This window comes from Epinephelus fuscoguttatus, linkage group LG9 (assembly GCF_011397635.1).
Source record: "Epinephelus fuscoguttatus linkage group LG9, E.fuscoguttatus.final_Chr_v1".
NCBI classification, from domain to species: domain Eukaryota; kingdom Metazoa; phylum Chordata; class Actinopteri; order Perciformes; family Serranidae; genus Epinephelus; species Epinephelus fuscoguttatus.
The window spans coordinates 14,899,255-14,909,634 of NC_064760.1; the positions used below are offsets into that span (position 1 = coordinate 14,899,255).

The 10,380-nt window shown below is 42.2% G+C and overlaps 1 protein-coding gene across 1 annotated transcript in view; it reads left to right on the forward strand.

Moving 5' to 3' along the window:
* Positions 1–9,414, forward strand: part of gfra4b (GDNF family receptor alpha 4b) — an 80,141-nt gene extending 70,727 nt beyond the window's left edge. The window contains exons 7-8 of the mRNA XM_049585999.1: positions 4,364–4,530; positions 8,253–9,414. Coding sequence (XP_049441956.1) covers positions 4,364–4,530; positions 8,253–8,396 — 311 coding nt within the window. The 3' untranslated portion in view covers positions 8,397–9,414. The remainder of the gene's footprint in view (positions 1–4,363; positions 4,531–8,252) is intronic.
* The last annotated feature ends 966 nt before the right edge of the window (positions 9,415–10,380 follow it).

Genomic DNA, 10,380 nt, shown 5'->3' on the forward strand with positions numbered 1-10,380 from the left:
GCTTGTTATGAAAAGCAAAGTAAATAAGTTCTGTGATGGAAGACGGCGACAGGACAGAGCCGCTGGGATTCAGTGAGACAGATGTTTCCCAGCATGCTCAAACAGCAGCCGAGTGAGATGTATTTATATCACAGATCCTGTGCTTTTCGTAGATTTAAGAGTATGCTCCCTCTATCACTCTCTCAGTCTCTCAGTGCGTCTCTCTATTCCTCTCCCATTTCCTCACTCACTTCATCTTCTCTTGTTATTAATCATCCCCTTCATGCTGTTTCCTTGGTAATTCTGCCTGGGTGTTAAGACAGTCACTTCTTAGTGAATTATAAATAAGCTGTCCCTGTGATTGTTAGGTAATTGTATATTTATTGAATCTCCTCCAAACAGCTGATGTACTTTCTTTTTGTTTCACAATTGATGGAAAAAGTTAGAGAACTACTGAAAAACTTTCTTCAGGAAACTGTTGATTACTAGAGTAGTACCGATACCGATACCAGTATTGGAAATGCCTCCGATACTGTCTAAAATGCGGCATTTGGCATCAGCGAGTACAGCCTATGACCAGTCCGATACCACGTAATGCCTCACGTCATTACGCTTACGCATGCTAGCGTTTGAACATCGCCATCACGATATGCACATGTGCGACAGTCACATCGCAGGACATCCGATGTATTCTCTTTTTTTTTTTAGAACATGTAAACTTTTGTTTTGCTTCAGAAAAGCAGCTCTGAAGCTCCACTCGTTGCTCCGCTCGCCTCTCTCTCTGTCCTAAGCAGCCCCTCCCCCTCTCATGCACACGCTGTAGTCACACACTGAAAATGAGCGACATGCAAGAGGGAGAAACGGTAAAGGAGGATTTATGCCTGGTACACAGCACACAACTTTTCTGCCTGTTCTGAAAGTCACTATGTCACATTACACGATTGTGGGGTCATAAAATCGTGCCGTGAATTGGCGACAGACATGACACACCACACGATGGTACTCACCAATTATCCCCGGTCGTCTTTCACGACGTGTGTGATGTCATCAGGTTATTCTTGTCCGATTTTTATTACTTTTACTATTATTTGAGTCACTGTGTCTGTTCATGTGCCAGCCGAAATGTTGTTGTAGTCACCTAAAAAGCGCCAGCAGATGGCACGAGCTACATTTGAAGTACTGTACGTAAACACAAAAGTCGCTGATTTCTCCACAAGTTACTACAAATGTTTCACAATAAAAGCCTATTTAGAAAATGGAGGAATTCTCTCAGCCGAGATTATAAGGGGCTTTTAATTTGAAACAAGTTCAGGAAGTGTTGAGTTTGAAATGACGGTGCAATGCATTAACTTTATCAAGGTAACAGGAGTGGCTAAAGAGTAAAAATATAAACACACAGAGGGATTAATAAATAACGGCCCTTTCATAATGTAGTCTGTTTCAAATGAAGCTGGTAGCCTCTGCAGTTGTGGTGAGTAAAAGCCCTCCCACTATTTGTTAATTTTCTTACTTTACGTCATCTGGTGAAAATTTTTGTATTTGTTGATACAAGCCCTACATTCTACTGTAGCCTTTAAAATGTCTTTTTTACCAAATTGTGTGGTTGCAATTTAACCTGTGTCTTGATCTGTGTCAACACTGGATAATAATAACAATAATAATAAAAAAGTTTTATGGCATTCATTTTACCATTATGTATTTATTTCTTAATATTTTACATAGAGTTTTAGGGGTTGAGACATACAACAATTCATATCCCATCTATTGTTATTTTACGCACTGGTAAAGGATCGGTACTTGGTATCGGCAGATACCTATGGTTCAGGGATCGGAATCGGTGTCAATGTCGGGAAGGAAAAAGTGGTATCGGTACATCTCTAGTGATTACTTTGAATCAAATACCATGAGTGCTTTAAATTGGGCTATCATAATACATGTAATGCAATACCACGCTATTGACAAACCAGCTGCAAGGGATGGCCAGCAACTTTTCATGGGAGCGTCCCGTATTTACTTATGCTACAATTTCCAGCAGCGTGATGAGGCGAGCATCTATTCTACGCTGAGGTTTTTTTTTACCCGGTTGCCGAAGGTTGAAAAGCACTCAGCTTTGGGTAGAGCGCTGTGCTTGTCACTGTCACTTTTTACCCAGCCATCCAATTATAGTGGAGGAGGGACAGGACTAATACCGCAAAGACCAACCATCACGTTGCTTAACAACAATGCTTCAGCCTTCCGTCCATCGAGAGCAAATACTCTACCTTTTGCTGTCAATTTTAATTCTGCAGATATTCTGTATCACAGCAACCAGATGCAACCAAAGCACCTAAGCTAACAAAACACAGCACCCATTAGGGGACGTACACATACCACATCTTTGCTGCCTGGAAAACATGAAGTCAGGCACTGGGCACTTCTCTTATGCATACTCTGTGCCAACTTTCAAGAGCGCAGAGGCAGGTTGATTCTCAGGTTGCTAAGCAATCATAACCAGCACTTGATCATAGCCTACTTAGCAGAAATCATGAGTGTAGAGTGGATCTTCTTCATAAAAAGCCAAAGATATTGCCCATGGTCCATGGTGATTAACTTCTCCTCCATATTTACTACAGACTGAAATTTATGGAAGGGAAAGATATCTGACGGCTATGATTGGTTGCCCCTCGTCACATGACATGCAGTGCGCTGCTGCGTTCTAAAAGTTGAACTGTCTCAGGGTGCAGCCGTCACACCCTTAAAAACAGATGCTCAGGAACATGTGTGTGCCGCAACGATGTTGCTGTGGCGTTTGAATGCACCTGGCACATGTCCTCATTGTACACAATGAATCTGAAGGCGCAGAAAACGCAGCATGTATACGGCCCCTTACTGCACCTCCCTGGCCTACTGCGTTCTGTATTTAGCAATAGACAAATCAATTAATCTGTTTTAAAACAGTGTCATCTCTGTAATTTAAAGCAACAATATACCTAATGATAGCATACAGCTTATAAGTCATGATAAATGCAGTAATTTGCAAAAGCAACAAAAAAAATGGCGGTGAGAATGCGAAGGTGCTGTCTGGGATGGGGGCACCATTTTTAAGGGAGGCACTCTGTTATCTCCATCACCAAAGTGTATGCACTCAAGTCCAAAAATAAGATAGGTTTACAATGTCTGTGTTTGTGAGTTGAGGAAGTGCATCAGGGTTGCGTCAGGGTAATCAAGCCTGTGCTGCCAAGTCAAATGGATCTGTTGTTTCTCATGATTAGTTTGTCCAAATACCTTTTCTTAACCCCCCCACAGGTAACACAACACGCCCTATTAAGATGGAGTCCCCGTTCAATACAATTAACATAGTGTGATGTCAACTTTATATTCTCTACTGCTGAGTGACCATTAATCACGGCAGGGGAAACTCCTTCACCGTGACAGCCTTAGTTTTAAACAGGGTGTACTATGTTCCCAGTTCTATGCATTTAAGGGTTAAATGTGAATGTATCAAACACCCAAATTTTCAGCTGTTACAGCCAGGAAGGAAATGTTCTGACACCTGAATGATGGCGACAGCTGCAAGGATGAGATGGTGAATAATTTTACACAGCTGAAATCAACATATGTATCAAAAGAGGACCATATAGAAAAATTAAAGCAGCACTGTGTGTCAGGTTGTATGGTTCATAAATGCAGATTCATGAAGGTGAGCTGGAAAATTTAGGAACAGTAGAAAAAGCACTTATAAGTCCATTATATTGTATAGAGGTCAGCACATGAGATCATTTCATGCTACATCAGCCTTAATCCAGGCAGCCTACATGGGTGTCTTGTACTGTATTTTGTCTTCTTTTCTTCTGCCGTTTCATAATGCTAATTCTCATCCTAACACCTTCTTCTCATTTGTCTTGTGATCTCTGCTCCAGAGTGTGAATAATTAATGGTTCTTATTATTGACCTCTGTGAATATCTATCTATCTATCATTGAACTTGTACACACAGTGAGTATCTTTGCTTGGTGTGTGCGGCGAGGTGAATCTTTGGCCAGTCTTTCTTCGGGCCCCCGGCCGAGAAAAGATACAGAGAGAGGTCTCAGAGTTGTTTGGCCGGAGCAAACGGTCTATGAGTTAATGAGGTCGATGTGGAGAGGCAGGTGCAGTTTGGATACTTGAAGAGAATACTGAGCATTTTGTGTTTTCTTTTTTCTCTCTCTCCCTTGCCTCTGCTGACCAAAGCCAAACTAGCTCTGGCCCAGCAAAACCTCTCATGAAGAAGTTACGATTCAGAACTGCAGGCATCTGACGTGATTGAATAAGACATGAGTGAAACTCGACCATATCGAGACAATGCTGCTGCTGCTGAAACCTGATAACTCTTTTCTTTTTTTTAACTGCTATGTCTACCATTTCAGGGAATGCGCTCATGATGTTTGGAAGTGAATCAGACCAGCAGCCAACTGTCAGCCAGTCCAGTACACCCAGTCCCAGCCACAGCAGCAGTGAAAACAGGAGCACTGCTTCTCCACCAGAAACTATTGAAACTATGAGGAACATTCTGGATACAATAATACCAACACAGGTGTGATGTTTCAATTCATTTTAAATATCAAAGCTACTGTGTAGACTTTTTAATGATACACTAATAGATTTAATTACTCTCCTTTTCCAAACTGACATAATGATATAGAGTGTGCCAGGGCTGACGTCACAACCCGGAAGTTTAGCATCGCGCTGGTTCCCAGAAGAGAAAGTGAATGTGATTTTTGCATTGCATTTTCGATTATGTCAGAAAATAAGCTCTGTAGCTAACACAAGTTTATGATACTTACAGGTTTTGTTCAGCGAGATAATCTTCACATATGAACACCTTTCATACCGCATTTGAAGCTTAAATGCGATCGCCAGAAGTAAAAAGCTAACGTTAGGCTTTAACGGACTACATGACTACTCCACGGTTGCACTACTCTTGACGTCACCGCCACTAAGCTTTCAACTGATTTCGGCTACTTTATTTTAAAAACATTGTATAATGGGGAAATCGGACTGTTTAAGCTAAATAAGAAGCTGTAATGGCGGTCTGCCAGCGCTCTCGCCTGTTCGGGGGTGATGACGTTTAATGTCCCCGACATGGTTTGTAGACTTATTGAGCAACTTGTTAGCAACCGCCTTTTTTACGACACGTAAAAGCTTCAAAATTCACAAGTAGGGCATTTACTGACGTGTTTTATGTCGTAGAACAAAACCTGAAACTCGCTTAAGCTTTTGTTAACCACAGACCTCATTTGAGGCATTTTACCAAAATCCCAAAAAACGTATTGACTTTTAGACGAGAGAACCGAAAGTGCTAAAAGCGCTAACGGAGTTCCGGGTTTACTGGCACACTCTATACACAGTGAAACATCTCAATGAACAGTAACATAATTTTCTCTGGGATGGTAATGGTGGTGGTGGTGGTGGTGGTGGGGTTGGGGGTGTTAGCCAGCTTTATGGGTCATAGTTGGGCAATTGACCCTTCGCTAAGTCCCACCCCCGGACGCAGGCTGATTAATCATATTGTAGCATTGGGCCGGCTCAGACCAGGGGCCAACAACAAAACAGCCGTGCTCCACTGACTCTAATGCAATCGGTTGTTGATTTCAAGCTAAATATTGTGCCTTGGGTATGTGAATTAATGACACTTGTTACCTTTTCAAACCCTGAGAAGTGTAGGGTTAGCTAGCTAGCTACTGAAGATATAGCCTACTGAATGTATACACATGCTGCTTTTGCTTTTTAATGATTATAACAGTGAAACAAAGCCTGACCCTGCTGTACAGGAACCAGTGAAGGGAAGCAGGGAAACTTTGCTGATATCGCAGTGTGCACAGAAGAACGGTGTTTGACTTTCCCCTGGAGCTCCCCAATAGTCCGGCAGCAGAGGTCTGACCACTGGCGGTGGCACTGAGGGAAGCCAAACACCATTCTTAGGGAGCGGGGCTTAGCAAAGGGTCAAATGTCAAGACTGAGGACTGCAGCTCTGAATGTATTGTCGTCAATGAGGAAAATGAACATGATCACAATTTATGGTCAATTCTTTCGCCCTATAGTCACTAAAGTAAATACTGGGTTCATTTTCCACAAGCCACACATCTTACCAACATTGTGACACTAAAGCTGCATTTTTCATCCGTACAGATCAAGAGAAAGTTAACTTTGTTTGAGCCCTGTCCGTCTCAGAAAACAAGGTCTCGCGAGATCTCGTGATCTTGATAAACAGGCACAGTCACAGTTCACAGTTAGCTTACAAATAGTTATTTACCGCTAGTAATAAATAAAAAATGCCCAAGCTTTGTGCAGCAATAGGCTGCAATAATAGGAAGAATGTATTTTCATTCCACCTGCTTCTCGATCTGCATACACAGAAATCCACGGGGGGGTTGAGGGAGAACAGGCTCTGATTGGAGGGAGAGCTAACCACGCCCACTTAGGAGACAGGAAGAGTAACCGTTTTCTTAACACTGGATAAGCCTACGGTGGGGTATCTCCTTTATCCAATATCTCCGACTGAGACAAGGACAGAAACACAAGGACTGAGCGCCAAAGCATGTGTGTGCATTTGAGAGAGAGAGTGACAGACAAAATGGGAGGAGATGGTGAACTATTGCATGCAATGTTCATTATTTTATTTATTTATTTTATTTTTGGGGCTTTTTCGCCTTTATTTGGGACAGTTGAAGTGTGAAAGGCGGAGAGAGAGAGAGAGAGAGAGAGAGAGAGAGAGAGGGGATGACATGCAGCAAAGGGCCATGGGCTAGAATTGAATCCACGGCCGCTGTGGCGTGGACATAGCCTCTGTACCCACTGAGCTACTGGGCACCCTTATGTTTCTGTGAAGTTATCAATAACTTACTCAGGATGCTGCTTTGTCATGTTTTGACACATCTGCCTGAACACATACCAGTGACTTATTAAAACAAAGTCAGTCAGTCCAGCAGATGTGAGCAGACATTGATCAGTGACGCTGATGGTGGAAAATCTTCACTGTGGCGGCAACAGACTTTGCCCATCTGGCAGCCAAATCAGAATTGTTACTATTTAAGCATGCAATAAGTGCTATTAGCACCACCGCAAATCCACATCCTGGTGTTGGTATGGAAGCACAGAGGGACGAGGGGGTGGGGGCACTTTTAAATGCCAATGTTGGGCTAAGTGCTCAATGACCAACTGCCATTGGCGAAGGGTGATAGCATCATCCACCAACCCAACCCTAATTGCAGGATACAAAGGAGGTAAAATAATGGCAAGCTGATGATGGTGTTTTTCAGGCTAACTGTGAAAATTCAAATGTAGTGTTTGGCAGGACCACAGTAATATAAGCTATCCTGAGATCACGCTACATTACTTATCAGCCAGTTAATAACCCAACCCAACATGCAAAGTCTGGAACAAAAAGAGAATTGAATGGGGACGCCTCACAATGTCCTAACAAAAAGATTAGCACCTCCAAGTTTTTTGCCCTCTCTCATCTAGTTTGACAGCTCCCATTACCTGTTCCATGATGTTGGCCCATTGCATCGAATGGCATTTTCCCCACACAACTGTAACATGGGGGTAAAATGAGGAATTATGTTATATTCCCTTTCAGGAAATCTCTAACCCTGAGGTCAGGAGTATTATTCTGAATTATTCATGCCTGTGGGTGCAACATTATCCTCTGTGCACATATGTATGCTGTGTACCCACACACCCTCTTTATACAGACTGGGAAGGTAAAACAGAGGGCCCAGCTTCGTTGCCAAGTGACAATGAATAGTCCCTGTAGTTCACTTTTATTCATAAAAATATAATTACATAGGTAAATATTAGTGGGAACAGTGAGGTTTATCAAAGGCACTTTAAAGATCACCTATGTGCATCTTCCATGGTGGGAAAAACAGAACACAATGATTCTTCAGGGTCCAATGTGGTTGGCTTCTCAAAATGATCCCACACTTTGTCCTTTCAAATTAAATTCCCACATGGTCCAGTCATATAGGTTTTTGATTTATTTCAAATTATTTCACGTTTGTTGTTTTTGATTTGTTTTGCTTTGGAATCTTGCCGACTAATGACCTTTCTGGTCAACTAACTTTTGGTCGACTCTTAGGGGGCAGCCCTAATTATTACCCATCTGCTTTTCACAATTAGTAAGGATGAACACTTAAAAATCAAAGGGCTGTTTGTCACACACTGTTACATTTACAGATCATCACAATTGCTCTGTCAAAAAAAAAAAAAAAAAAAAAAGAGTGGCCATAAACTGATGTCTCTGTCTCTTCTCAGGCCCTGGGAAATGAACTACTGGTGGGCCAGGCCACCCTGTCATCCAACAGCCTCCCAAACTCCGCTTCACCTCCCAGCTTAATGCTTCAAGCTGCCTTCAGCCTTCTGTTGCTGCTCCTTCATCTGCTCAACAATGGACACTAAAGACTGCAGAGGAGTGTGCCGAGGACCCTCCTAGTACCAAGCAGATGGGTAGTTCAGAGGAAAATGGACCGTGTGGCGTTACTCCTCCCTCTAAATATGTACAGCGATTCTGTTTTTCTATTTTTGTGTCTAAGTGGTCCACTTCCACCTGCCGGTGTTCTCACTCAGACTGTGGGAGACCTCTGCAGACCGAAGCCAGTCTGTACATTTGTACATTGTTGTTGCGATCAAGTCAAGCCGAAATGAAGTCAGAGTACCGCTTTTGTGGACCAACGCAGCTCTCAGCTATCCAACTGTATTCATTTTCAAAAGTTATTATGAAAATATATTGCAGATATGTATAATACAAAGACATGACGTATGTCAGTACCTGTGAAGATTTGTATTATCAACAGAAGCTTGTATTTGAAATATCATAGGGGAAAATGGTTGGAGTAAACCAATAAACTTTGTGTCTGCTCTGTTCTCAGCACACAAAGTGATTGGAAAGCTGCTGGGGTATATGGGGCTTTCATACCACTCTCCTCAAGTGACTGAAAGAGAGCCATTATTTCTGATCAATACTGGAATAGTGGAGAGACAAAGAGACAACAGGGCTCTATTTTGCTCAGACATCCAGCCATGATTCTTACATGTCCAGCAGCACTATCCAGAAAACATGTGGCAGACAAGACAACAGAAGATAAACCTTGACGTAATAATCGTCTTCTTCGTAAAGACATTTGCCCTTTATCAAACTATCTCACACCACTCTCTGTTTTTGTGAAAGCTACAAAGCTGCTCACAGAAACAGTCCTACGTCTCTATCAGCAAAGACAAGGTCTTGGACTTGAAAGGAAATAATCCGAAGGGCAGTAACTCTTTACCTGTAGCTGCTGTACTATGTGTTTGTGAGCCTTTTATTTCTCATTGTGTCCGTGAACATTGCTATACAGGGGCTCTGAGTGTTTGTGCCAGAGAGGGAAGTGAATGATTTGACTTACTGAGCGTCGCCAACGCCAGTGCAGAGCCTGTTTTAGATCAGACAGTTATGAATGATTCAGTATTTTGTGTTCTGGGAATGTGCCAGTGAATTCTGAACAGGACCAGAGGTGCTGCAAATAAAAGTTCTCAAATCATTATGTTTACACAATTGCATCATTCAGTTGTTTTTTTCTTTTTATTACAAATGGTTCATTTGGTGTCGAAGTAACTTGACTGGCGAGACGGAGGCAACACACTGATACATGTTTACCTAAACTAACTCACGACATCCACAAGCACTCCGGAGTGTATTATTTGAAGTGAGGATAACACAGGATTTACAGTATAATCCATCCACTTGTGATACAACATCTTCTCTCAAAGTGATCTGTCTCACTGAAAACTCATGAGCTGCTTCACTCCAGAGCTACTGAACTTATATCTTGCTTTTCTGGAACTCACATAAAGTCCTCTCTGTCCAACAGCAACAAATTTCAAACCTTACAGCATTCAAGCATACTCAATTTTCAATGCATCCCTTATCTGAAAACTTGAACTATTTTTGGCACTGCTTTATTCTGAAGCACATACAGACAGGCAGCGGTAGCTCGCTGCCAAAGTCTTAAGCAGGGGAATACAAGAATCAGAGGCCAGAAGAAGCACCATGAGTGTGCAAATAAGAGCTGTCCGTGTATACTTAGAAGCTAAAGTGATGACTTCAAGTGGCTGATTTCTGCTGACGATCAACTGTAACCCTCCACTGTTTCATTGTTTACGTTTTGCCTTTAGTTTGCTGGAAACAGACAATCAACAGACTCCAGTCACAACAGTGTGCGTAATTAAACCCTGATTGTAACACAGGATGATCTAATTATCTTCTTGTTAGTGTTGTTTAACGTGAGGTGGAAATTAACTGTGCTGTGAAGGATCGTTTCATGACCGTGTGTCAGATGGGAGGAGGAAAAAACACTGCAGGTGAACCAATGGAAAATATCAACAATGGCAACTTAAATTCTATTCT